The following is a 13,180-nucleotide window of genomic DNA, read 5'->3' on the forward strand; positions in this document are numbered from 1 at the left end:
GGAGTGAGGTGAAGGTGTTAATTAACGAGGAAGAGAAAGAGCAAAATGAAACGAGAAGATGATGAGAGGCAGTGCTGTAAAAGAGACTAATTAGGAAACAGTACATGTAGATGAAAACACTGAGCAAGGTGTGGATTTAAAGGTGTATCAGTGGAAGGTGGTGGAAGACAATGTGGACAGTTATGTGCCATTCTCTGCACATTTTTAATTTTGAATTTTATTTTGCTGATCCTGATTGTGACAGCCGTCGCCCTGACCTGGCCTGACCACAGCTCATCCCGCTTTGTGCTAAATGCTGAATGCCGTCCCTGACAATGCAGCCATCAGCCATCAGGGCTGCTGTGCTGTGTGTTTTTAATTACTCTGCTGATTGGATTAGGCCCTCTCCTACGCTGACACGTCCCCTCCGCTTAATAGGCTGTTATCGACAAAACCGCCACATACATCCACTCGCCTGTGACGTCTGATTTGTCAGATAGGCCTTTTTTTTGTCCTGAATGGAGTTGAGTAGATGAACTTCTCTTCTAATAGACAATTATATTTGCCCCCAAATCCCTGAAGCAGTTGAACAAAAGTAGACTGTTATCCAATAAAATGTGATGGTGTGGCACCTAAAAGGGACTTCATCTCAAAATACATATTTTATCTCTATAACTTGTCAAATACGGCTGTTTTGTGAAAGTGATCTCAGGGTCAGACACTGATGCACGGAGGCACGCTTTGCAGCAGTATGATACGCACCGGGAAGCGGCACTTGTTGATGCAACAGGCAACAACCCGAGCTGTAAAAGAGTGTGATTGCATGGACTTGATCAACCTGTTTATGAGGCTTATCCCAGGTATAATCACATTTGGGATATGGTGTTTACATGGGCACAGAGTGGGTTATTCATATACCCTGTGTGATTCCCATTTTCTCTTTGAATTCTCCAGCTAGCACATTGGGGTTTCTGAAAAACGGATTATGGTGTTCACATACTCAAACACACAAAGGGGACAAAAACCTAATCATAAACTGGTACGTGTCCATGTAAACGCACTCAAAAACAGCCGCTTTGTCAGTAGACATCGGCATCAGACACTGACACACAGAGGGACCCTTCGCGTCAGTATGATACACACCAGGCGGCAGAAGTTTTTAACACCAGCAGCACCTACTGTAGTATAAAGAGCAAGAAAATCCATGTAGAGATGTTGGGAGAGGAGGTGGATGGGTCAAACAAACTCCGGACTTACACCTGGGAGTCCGCTGTTCATCTCCAAAAGTAAAACCAAAAGTCAGTGCAGTTATGTTAGTAACAAAATAGTGCGCTGGTGTGTGAAGCATGTGTCATGTGACGTTACATTGTTAGTAACAACCATACTTATTTAAAGCCAAAGTATGATGTATTTATTTTTTACTAAAACTAACTGTGGACTTTTGTTGCCTAAACCTAGGAAAGTGTTTTACCTTCATAACAAGTTTATCTTTATAAAAGAGTGCATGTTACAAGCAGAAACTGTTCATTTCCTGTGAAAACAGAAGTGTAGTTTGAAAAGACACAATGCATGTAAGAAGAGTAATTTGACACGCCATACCCGAATGTCCAAAATTTAAGCAGGAGGGTACTTTCTGGTCTAAAATACTGTGAAAGGTTTAGTGTAATGTTATATTCTTTATTTAGGCTCAGATATTTTTCTTCTTCGCAGCACGGTGGTGCATTGGTTATGGGTACTTGTTCTTTTCTTCCCCCCTGACTCAGCTTTTGTTCTCTCCAGGTTCTCCAACTTCCCCCCACAGTCCAAGACGTACAGGAGTGAATGTGAGCGTGAATGGTTATACTGTGATAGTCTGGCAATCTGTTCAGGGTGTACCTCACCTCTCGCCAAATATCAGACTTAACATGGTAAGTGGTTACTGGTAATGAATGAATGAAGATATTTTTCTTACAATTTTTGTGTCAGCTGAGTGCATAGGTATAGATTCTGGGGGGTATTCAGGGGAAACGTACCCCTCAATATTTAGAACATGTACTTTTGCCCCCCTCCAAATAAAAAATAAAAAAGAAAGTAGTAAAGGTCTTTTACTTTGACAGAATTAGAGACATTTACACCATGAATTGATGCAGAAAAATGCACAAATTTGGGGCATAAAAAAAAACTCCAGAATGCAGGAAATTACATGTTTGGAGCTCCAGATTTTTTGGCATATTCCCCATTTTGTATGCGTCTCCCCAAAAACTGAAACAAAACCTTCGTCTTTGACTGAGGGTAAATATTATACTTGGTTGAATTATTGTTGTGACACTGGGTGACCAAGATTCATTGTCAGTGTCAATGTCTGGCAACACAAATTTGATGTAATACTGATGACAGATGATGTTGACATTTTGTTGGTTTTAATTTTTATTATCAAGTAGCCAAAATCCAAACTTTCCAAAAGTCTCATACAATATTATATACCATACGATATGATATACTTTCATGCCATCATCATCTTGCTGTTGAACAACATTTATTTGTAAGTTATGGAGAACAATTTTTGCGAAATGTCATGATGTTAACGCCCACTCAATTTGAAATTCTAGCGTCATTATACATTTTAAATATTGTCAAACTGATTTTCATTTCAACCAATGTCTTTCTGATGTCATACTGATGTCCAAAAACCCAAGATATTGTTTAACTAAACTCTTTGTTGTTCTTGTGTTTGCAGACTTCTTACCATTTGGATGAAAAGATGAAATCTGTTGCATAATTAAAATGATTTTTAACCAGTTTCCCAATTTGCAACTCTGTTTTCTAATCAAAATATTGTAGCCTGAAAAAACACGTCTTGATAGATAAGATATGAACGTTTGACACATTTACTATTAGTTCTATTTGTATTTGTATCATTTCTATATTGATGCTTCTTTCTATCATTTCCTATTTTCATACAAAATTAAGCTTATCTCTGTGACTCCATAGTAATGGTAATGAGTAGTGGTAGTGAGGGGCCAAAGCAGATATAAGAGTGGGACTTTCTTATCTAACTCTTGGCAAATACGTCTCCCAAAATGTCAAATAGTTCCTTGAACTCTAATCCCAACTTTTGACCTTTAAAACACAAACATTTCTTATTGCTGTTTGCAACCCAATGGGACTTCTTTATCTTTTGAACCACCGAGTCCCAACAAATCAGGCCGAAGCAATTAATGTCCCGACCAGAAGCACACACTGAAGATTCAGGGCATTAAGTAGACTTGCCATTTACCAGCCACAGCAATTAGAGGACTCAAAATATACCCGTTTAATTTTACTTTCTCAGTAGCTAAAGGATGATTTGCAATAGAAGAGACTAATTGAAAACGTGCTGGCTACCGTCCACAGAGGCAAGAAGAATTGACATACTTAGCCACCAGCTACAGCGGCCAGGATTTACAAGCACTTGGCTGGAGGCTTGAATTAATTTGAAGCCTTGCAGATGTGCATATATCCTTTGAGCATCTTGTTATTAAAAGGACAACTTAATTTAAGAACAGCAGAGTGAGTCTTGCCTCGGCGGACTCAGCAGTCATATTTTAGGAACTAGTTCTGTGAGAGTCAGTATTTATACCATCTGCAAGGGTTTGTAGTGTTGACAGTCACGCACTGATGCACAGACAGTTGGGAGCTTCCTGCCTGCAGAATATCAAAACAAAGAATCCAGACAGCAGCATCTGGCTAAGTCTCAGAGCAGAACATGGTAGTTTTGGCATAATTAATCTATTTTACATCTGGAGGGAATTCAGACTGTCTGATCATGTTTTCGCTCTTCCACCTTTGCACAGTCACACCCCCCTCACTGCCATCCTTCACCCTCCATCTATCTTTAAATACATGTTGTCTTCAGATTAGATAATGCGTTTCTTTATCCTGCTACTATCCGGATGCGCTCCGCCCACCCCTTTGCTCCTTAGGTCTTTCCATTTGGAGGGAGCTCTGTTATCTGTAGACCCATCTGTCACAAGGATTTAGATAAATAAATGATGCTGAATGTCATTGTTATGACTTTAATGCTTAATACTCCGTCCTGCTCTGTGCATATTGTTTGGTTATGGAATGACATATTTGATATTTCATAAGCTCATAAGTATCGGATCTCTGTCGCACTTGATTAATCTGCAGTACTAATCTGCCGAATTGATTTTGAGAACCATTATTGTCTTTTGAAGATTAGATTTATATGTAAAAAAAAAATAAAAAAAAGTTAGTGTCACCCACTTACAATTCTCCATGACAACAGTGATGAAATTATAAATGAAAAGTGATATAATAGTGTTTCATATCAGGCTGTGGGAACTATTTTGGGCCGATTTTTGACATCAGGGCACCCATGTATAAGCAGATGTCCCCCCACCCTGCACACACACACACAAACACACACGCACACCCATATAGGGAGGAGGAAATCTGCCAATCCCGGCTAGAAAAACAAGACAGATGACTCATTCTTTGCCTCCGCTCCATGCAACATCTGCAACTTAGAGACTTTGCAGTCATTAAGCCCCTCCAGCTTTAAGGAAGGCTCCCGGATGGTGGGCAAATGTACACGAGACAAGCGAGGAAAATGCCTGAAAATGTAACGGATGTGCACGGTATTTACCTCCTATGTCATCATATGTAGGAGATGAGAAGTTCATAACCTTTGCTTGAATCTATGGGAGGGGCTCCGTGATGCTGAGGCTGCTAATGGATTGCTGGAAAGTTTATACGTGCAGATCGGGGACGTTTGGAATATTTTGATCTGATCACGCTGGACCTCTTTGGTGTTGCAGATTGATTACAGTTTACTGTTGATTTTTTTTCTTAGTAAATGTGGTGTGTTTGAGGTGAGGGATATTATTTGGAAGATCTTTATGTGACTCAGGCAGATGTGACCTTCAGGACCATAGGACAACTGAATACTAAAATCTTTGACCAAAATAGTGGTTGTAAGGCCTGTGTGTCTTCCTCGCAGACTGGAAAATCTGACTGAAAAGGTAAGAATAAAAAGAGCAAGGTGGAAATAAAAAAGATTTTAACTTTTTTTTAGCTTACAGTTCAGCAAAGTTTGTGACTAAGTCTTAATGTGCATCCCCCCAAAAAAAGATTGTAAATAGGAAAATTATTGTAAGAGATTGTATTTTTGCCCTTTCAATTTTCCATCAGTGACAAACGAACAACATTTAGAATAAAAAAATTAGGAAAAGCATGAAAACTGTAGGGAATCTTTTCTGATGATAGAGCTACAAATCAGTGATCAGTGAAATAACTGAAAATGAGCCAAATAAATCAAAAACAAACAATAAAATGTCCTGAACAAAAAAAAACTGTCTATATTTCTAATTGTTACAATAATTGTTTATGGTAGCATTCATCCTAAAAATAATTTTCTGGAGATTTTCACAGTTTTTAAAAATGCAATTTTCAGGTCATTTTCTATTCACCTCTTACTAATTTCTCACATATGTGGGACATTTCTTGCCAAGTTGGTCATTGCCTTCTCCCCCCATGTTTTTTTCAAAGAAATTACACCTGTTTGCTCAGGTTTCAAACAGGTCAAATAGTTTGTTAAAGTCATCTGAAAGCAGCACAGAAAAACTGATGTCAATCCAGCTTTCAAAGGGTTAAACCTCTTTTGTCCTATGTCTTTCTCTCACCTTCTCTGTGCAAATTTCTTCAGAAGATTCGGCGAAACCTCTCACCATGGAGCACTCCCCCTCTATGAACTTGTCAGTGGTGGACGGAGACGACGTGGAGGACCAGCGTCCCCTCCTCCCACCCAGGATGGTTCCTCCACCTCAGGCCTGCTCTCCGCAGTGCGGGATCCACCACACGGTCCAGACAGCCGACCACACTGTGTGGCTGGACAGGACCCAGGCCATGGCCACCACACCTTTATACAACGGCCATCTTTATGTCACGCCGTCGCCTCGCTCCAACAGGAGGGCAGACAAAGGCAAAGAGAAGAAATGTGAGAAAAGGTCAGGAGGACGTAGACAAAACCCAGCACACAAGGAGTGTAACCACCAGTGCAAAGCCAAAAATGCAGGAGCTCACAGACTCCAGGAGAAAGTCACCTCTTTCACTGACGTCCCCATGTCTCCATGCGGGTCGCCCTTTAAGGGCCCCTGCAGGTCACACCTAGAGGTCAAGGATGTTGAGGGCAGAGGGCGCCGCAAGTCTGGCAACGTTTCTCTGGAGATGTACGACCGCCAGAGTCTGCCAGAGATCATCATCACCAGCAAAGATGACGACTTCCAGCCGCCTAATGAGACGTTCCAGCACTGCCAGGATCTGACTGAGGCCAAAGGTCATCTGCCAGGAGCGGACGTCCCCGGTCCGAACCCCAATCCCACTTCACAGACCAGCCCGAAACACAAAGACGACTCCAAGGACGACTCGTACTGGAAGACCCATAACATCGGCTGGCGGCTGGTCCGCAGGAGGGCTTTGTTTTTGAGGAGGCAGCGGCTGAACGACTGCGCCCTGGCGGTGGGGATATTCGGGATGGTGATGATGGTGATGGAGACGGAGCTGTCCTGGAGCGTCTACAGCAAGGTCAGAGAGAGAGAAAGCCACACCCTCAGAAATCCTTTGAGAAACGCGAATATATGAAGATTTTTTAAGAGAAGAAGAAGAAATTTTTACCTTTTATGAAACAAAACATCCCCATTTTTTTCAAAGTGTTACTACCTGAGAAATCATATTTTGCACAGCGCAGCTCTAATTTTATAATCAATTTTCTCTTAGTTTATTTTTGACATTGACATTTTGATTTCTCTTACACACGCAAGTAACAGTAATTTTTAGTCAAGTACATTTACAGAGTAAGCTGTTTTTTTCAAGGTTTTTCTTGTGATTAAGGAACAAAAACAAACATAAAACTTGCAAAGTTCTGCATTTTAGATAAATAAAAATAAAATTGGAGAATTAAATAGACACATTTAAACAAGGGAAGGGTGGTTAGGAAAAATATACATTTTCCTTTTTTTCCATTTTGTTTTTCAAATTTAGTTTCCTTAGGCCTCATTGAAAAGGCAGTTTTTTCCATTACAAATATTTTGGTATAACACCAGTTTTCCATGGATGGGGCATCTGACTGAAGTCATTTCTTTGCAATTGCTTTTCTAACAGCTAAACTCAGTATTCCAAATAAGCATTTTGTTTTAATATATTTTTGGTGTTGAAAGTATGACACTAATTTTTGCACTTCATTTTATTCAAGAAAACCTGTCGAATTTCCTCCTTAGATGTTTTTTTACTTGTAAAAGCTGTTGAGTCACCATTAGAATTGATCTCCCACTGACTGCAGAAAAATGCACAGCACACTCATAAGATCATTGCATTATTCAAATGGATTATCTTAATGTATGTAAGATTAAAAGGTTACAAAGGATCACTGATGCCATTTCATAGATTGAGCTTTGTAATGACAAACAGCCATCGGCTTGATAATGACATCATGTTTCTGTGTCTCACAGAGCTCCGTTTATTCCCTCGCTCTCAAGTCTGTCATCAGTTTTTCTACCATCATCCTGCTGGGTCTCATCATAGCGTACCACTGCTGTGAGATTCAGGTAACTCATCTGTTCAGTTATGCAATCAGGGTTTGTTTTTGAGGGATTTGCCCAAGTCCTCCCCCTCCACCAGGGATATTCTCTTACATTTAAAGATTTTCCTGAAAATTTGTAGTGAAGGAATTATGGATGGGGAATTTTCTCAATCAAATTAAGTTTCTACAACACTAGTTTCCAACCTTTGAGTCTTGTGGCATTTTTATAATTGAGAAAGTTTTACTAATGCCAACTTGGCACTGAGAGCAAACTAAAAGGTGATTTTTCATTCTTGGATTGTTTCATTTGAATGATTTCCAGATGTGAAAGTACAATATTTTACAAAGAGAAAGTTGAAAGAAAAGTCCCTGGAAAAAGTGGTCATTGATCATCATGTGAGTCAGAAACATTGTTTTTTCCTTTTTAGTCCTGCAGTCTTAAAGGGTAATTTTCATATTTTTCAACCTGGACCCTATTTCCCATATTTTTTATGTCTAAGTGACTTAGTGCAGGAAAAAAACTGAATCCTTTTCCATCATTTGAATTTGGATGGATGGATGGATGACATATAGTTTTCTGGACCCCCCCCCCCCGTCCTTATGTCTTGCAATTTGTGGGAAGCTTTTTGCCAAGCTGTTCTTAGTTTTTTTAAGCCATGTTTTCAAAAGAAATGGATCAAATTTGCTCAAGTTTCAGAGTTTTAAATGCATGCAAAAGGCATGTGAAACACAAGAAAACTGATGTCCATGTATCAAAGGGTTAAATTGGTCCAGTTTTGGGAGAGACTGCAAAACAGACTGCAATGTAGGCATTTGTGCAACGTCACTTTACATCCACTAAAAGTTACTGTTTTTGCCACTGACAGGCTCACATTTTTATTATAAGTGTGTGAATATTAAGGATCCATACAGAGATAGAGCTCTTTGTAAAAGATTAAGACCCTTTTTGTTTAACCAGAAACAGCAAACTGAAATTGCCATCGCAAAAAGCTCACTTTCACTATCATGCACTCTGCCCACCTCTCTCGTAGCTCTACGTTCACGATATCGGTGCAGAGGATTGGCGGATCGCCATGACCACTGACCGTTTGGCTCTGGTAGCCCTGGAGCTGGCTGCGGTGGCCATCCATCCCTACCCGGTGGGTCTGATGGACTATTTTGAGCAGACCCTCCAGCACACCACGCCTCACCTGTCGCTATCGGAGACAGAGCTGGAAATTGTGCTGGCTCTGCCCATGTTCCTCAGGCTCTACCTGCTGGGCAGGGCCATGATGCTGCACAGCCGCCTCTTCACTGACACCGCGTCCCGCAGCATCGGAGCGCTCAACAAGGTGGGAGGTCACAGAATTTGGCTTTGGGCTTAACTAACTTGAGTCTTTTCGATGTGATTTTTAAAAGCTGGGCTGAAACCAGCTAAGGGACATGATTCATGGGACATTAAAGTTTATATTTTGGACATTTGGGCTGGGCTTGAACATTTCATGCACATCTGTTTATGTCTTATGTCTAGGTGGGCCGAGGGGTCTGTAGAGGTGTGACAATTGAGGTGTGACTATCACAGTGTCGCCCCCATGAATCCCAGTGGTTTCACATGCTGATTATGTCCCTCGCTAGCTCTCCTCTGCTTGTCTGCTTTCTTTTCCAAAGTTGATAATATCCACCCGGCTAATCCCTTCCCTTATAAACGCTATTTAAGAGTGATGAAAATGACCTTTGTCTCCTCACCGCAATGCCAAACCTACTATCCATGTATCAAGCCAGATTGAGAACAAGTTTTCTTATCCCTCATCTCCTCTGTATTATATAATCATAATCTGACAGGTGCTATCCTAAATAGTCTGGCTAAGTAGGCCCCTACTGTCAAAATCGTGACGCAAATGCATCCCATTTTTGATCTGTAGATTCACTTCAACACCCGGTTTGTGGGGAAAACACTAATGACGACCTACCCCGGGACGGTGCTGATGATTTTCAGCGTCTCTCTGTGGATCGTGGCAGCGTGGGGCTTACATGTGTGTGAGAGGTATGTGACGATATATCAGCCCACTGCGGAGTCTGCAGTGGTGCCTTTATTTTTAATATTTAATTATCTTCCAAACATTTTCAGATACACAGTATGTCTTTAATGCAGCAATACTCACCATGCAAATGATAGAAGGCCAGGGGCCAAAGAAACACTAATAATTCATATATAAATATTTATATATCTGATTGATCCTCCAATAGCACCTGTTTTTGTTTTTATAAGCAAGCTCGATTTTGATGCTTTTTCATGCACTCTGACACCTTATTTACATTCAAAGTAAAACAAAAAAAAAATCCCAGTGTGAATTAATTTATTGTGATTTTGAATTTGAAAATCTTCAGTCAGATTTGGCTCAAGGGCTGCAAGTTGAGTATCACTGCTTTAATGTTTCTACTGCAGCAGCAAACCAAGTTTTTGCTCTGCTGTTCTGTATCTGAGACTGGACTGATTTTAAAGGTTTTTTTTACTTGTTTACAAAGCTCTTAAAGGGGAACACCTCCTAAATTAAGTATTACAATATGTTATTTACATGGCCTCGCAATCAATCAGTATTTGTCAACATCAGCTATTCTCTTTCCCTCTCAAAGCCAGAAACCAGATTAGTAAGTCTCAACCTTGTAATGTCAAGAAAGATTATATAAAGTAAGACACACATACAATAAAATTGTTGTGTCATTCCACTTGTTTTCACTTGTTCTGTTATCATTTTTTTGACAATAGAAATAAGGTGGGCTAAAACTCAAACAAAAAAACAAAACAATAAATTTTAGCACTTTAGTTTTAGGTTTGGGGAGAAAATTGTTCATGTTAAATTGTATTTTTGGACTGTCTTAGACCATAAGAATAACATGTATGAAGTTTGAAAATGACATTGTTCCCCTTTAATGGTTTGGAGCTGGTCTACAGTACTAATTCACTGTTGTTTTACCATCTTGCGTGGACTCTTAGATCCATATCCACACAAATAAGAAAACTGGAAGCTCAGCGTTTTTTAACTATGCACCATACTTATGGATTTCTCATATTTATTATTTATGTAGCATTGCCTTTAACTAACTCACTTTCCCTTGTCTCATTCTTATTTTTCAAAAGTTTTATTTTTCATATTCCTTCCTTTTTCATCTCGTACATTTTCTGTTATTCTCACATACATACCTGTTCTTGCCATGTTCTGCCTCCTTTATTTGTTATTCACATGGTTGCTTGGTTTTATCATCCTGTATTTGCCATTGTTTTAATGAATTCTATTGTTTTTTTCTCCTTATTGTAAAGCACTTTGAACTACACCCCTTATGAAAGTTACTATATATTATTATTATTATATGTATGACACTGACAAGATCAAAAATTATTTGACTTTTTTATATAGAATATTTGTGTTTTTTAATACAAAATGCAATGTAAACTGATGGTGAGTAACGAAAAAAAATCATCAGTAATGTGAAAGTAGTGCAGACATTCATCATTCAGCTCCGACAGTCAGTTTATTTCAGTAAAGTCCCATTTAAAGCCAGTAAAAGACAAAACATAAGCTGCCTGAAAATATAATAATACAAATTATATTCCTGCAGACACCACAACTACAGGGACCTGAGCAGCAACTACATGGAGGCCCTGTGGATGATCTCTGTCACCTTCTTGTCCATCGGTTACGGAGATGTGGTGCCTCACACCTACTGCGGCCGCAGCATCTGCCTCCTCACTGGGATAATGGTGCGACGGAGGGTTGATAGTTTCCTCTATAACAAGATTCACACTGCAAATCGTAACAAAACTGTCTAATCCTGACTCACAGGGAGCTGGCTGCACAGTGCTGGTGGTGGCGGTGGTTGCGAGGAAGCTGGAGTTGACCCGAGCAGAGAAACATGTGCATAACTTCATGATGGATTCCCACATCTCAAAGAGGGTAAATACCAGTTGTTCTAGATATTGTATTTTTTAATGTCTGTATTCTCCATTTCTATATATTTTGTTTGTATTTAATGTTCTTCTTTTTATATTTTAAGTTCTATGCACTGAGCTGCTGTAACAATTGAATTTCCCCCCTTTGTGGATCAATAAAGGCTATCATATCGTAATGTATCGTATTGATTCAGTCCTCACCATCAAGTTCCTCTTGATCCTTTCAATATTACTTCTATTCTGTTTTGTTTTTATGTAAATGTGTTTTAATGCAATCTGTCTGGACGTGATACAATGTGTGGTAATATGTCAGATTTTTGCACATGCAAACCAAAGACAAGTTTCTGCCTTTTGCATGCAAAAAGTAGACAATTATTTTCTACTCGATAAGATTATGATCTAAGTCTTTTTGTTGTATTGTAAATGTACATTGTGCATTTTTATTCAAGTACACATTAGATACTACACATCAACTCATTTTACTCAGCAACATACTTTGAAAATCTCTTTGTTTACTATTTATGCAATCAGAATATCTCCAGAACAAGTAAAAAGCCAAGAGCGGATTCATATGAGTTTAACTTTGTTTTGTCATAAATCAATACAAATTGTATACAGAATACTCCAACAGCATTTTTTTTTTTTTGAAAAAGCCTTCAAGCATTTTTTTTTTTTTGAAAACTCAGGTTTGAAAGTTGAGTGTGAGACTTAATGACTGTAGTACACACAGGGTTAATGTATTATGTTGGAGTTGTTCAGCCGTAAATAACAGTGCTTTTAAGTCATGTGCATGAACATAATATAACTCCTAAGCAATTTTCTGCATCCTTTCACTAGATAAAAATTGCTGCAGCAAATGTGCTGAGAGAGACTTGGCTTATCTACAAACACACGAAGCTGTCAAGAGAAAGAGACGACACCAGAGTCCGCATGCACCAGCGAAAGCTGCTTTTGGCCATCCACCAGTAAGAAAATTAACCCTCATTACTGTAAAGCTGTTCCTGTGTCGTAGCAGTGTGAGACAGACCTGCTGAATCACTCAATTTGCAACATGTGTTATACGTATAATAATGACAACTTATTGTAAATCATATATTGGTATCCTAAAAATATATACAGTTATACAGTGACATGTGGCAAAACAGTCATGGGAAACTATGCAATACAAGTCAGAGGAGTGTGAGCAATTATAATAATATTATAAAATGTTTCCTGAGTTTTCACAGGTCGACATCAAGGTAGTACAATAATAAAAATAGTGAATATACTGTTGAGCAAAGTTAAAATGGCAATCCTAAATTAAATATATTTAACACAGTTAAAATCACATAATTAAAAATTAACATTTCTTGAGCCAGTTGTGGAATTAACATGTCATTCAATGAAATATAAAATAAACCATCAGCTTGTGTTGGTTAAGTCCTAGGTAAGTGTGAAAAAACTGTAAAATTAAAAAATACGTGTTACAATGATTACTATTAAACAGGTTAAGAGTTTACAATTTTTTCTACATAGGATACTGTGATGTTTTCAGTCGATTTTTCAGCAAGCTAAATTTTTATATTTTTGACCGTTTTTTCATCAAACTATACTATGGGCTCCACATTTGAGCCTCCACATTCTATACTAAGTGGTTGTTTTACTAAAGAGTTTTTTTACATGTCATATTTTGACATTTGGTCAAAAACGTCAACATTTAGAGTATAGCCTGGTGT

General features: G+C 38.9%; 1 protein-coding gene and 1 long non-coding RNA gene across 7 annotated transcripts in view; both read left to right on the plus strand.

Annotated features, from left to right (window-relative positions):
- LOC148186655 (uncharacterized) overlaps nt 1-3,494 on the plus strand; it is a 36,940-nt gene extending 33,446 nt beyond the window's left edge. The window contains exons 2-3 of the long non-coding RNA XR_015779472.1: nt 1,759-1,886; nt 2,696-3,494. This is a non-coding gene — a long non-coding RNA (uncharacterized LOC148186655). The remainder of the gene's footprint in view (nt 1-1,758; nt 1,887-2,695) is intronic.
- A 777-nt stretch (nt 3,495-4,271) lies between these two features.
- LOC121957692 (small conductance calcium-activated potassium channel protein 1-like) overlaps nt 4,272-13,180 on the plus strand; it is a 55,665-nt gene continuing 46,756 nt past the window's right edge. For 2 of the 6 annotated variants that reach the window (XM_088090399.1, XM_088090400.1), the window contains exons 1-9: nt 4,272-4,598; nt 5,666-6,543; nt 7,467-7,562; nt 8,569-8,868; nt 9,048-9,083; nt 9,439-9,560; nt 11,135-11,276; nt 11,359-11,469; nt 12,303-12,430. In XM_088090399.1, coding sequence (XP_087946525.1) covers nt 4,547-4,598; nt 5,666-6,543; nt 7,467-7,562; nt 8,569-8,868; nt 9,048-9,083; nt 9,439-9,560; nt 11,135-11,276; nt 11,359-11,469; nt 12,303-12,430 — 1,865 coding nt within the window. In that variant the 5' untranslated portion in view covers nt 4,272-4,546. Of the gene's footprint in view, nt 4,983-5,665; nt 6,544-7,466; nt 7,563-8,568; nt 8,869-9,047; nt 9,084-9,438; nt 9,561-11,134; nt 11,277-11,358; nt 11,470-12,302; nt 12,431-13,180 lie in introns of all 6 variants that reach the window. The other 4 variants (XM_088090403.1, XM_088090402.1, XM_042506430.2 and 1 more) reach the window with 4 other exon arrangements.

Source organism: Plectropomus leopardus, chromosome 17 (assembly GCF_026936395.1).
Source record: "Plectropomus leopardus strain MGB_pleo_1.0 chromosome 17, ASM2693639v1, whole genome shotgun sequence".
Taxonomy (NCBI): domain Eukaryota; kingdom Metazoa; phylum Chordata; class Actinopteri; order Perciformes; family Serranidae; genus Plectropomus; species Plectropomus leopardus.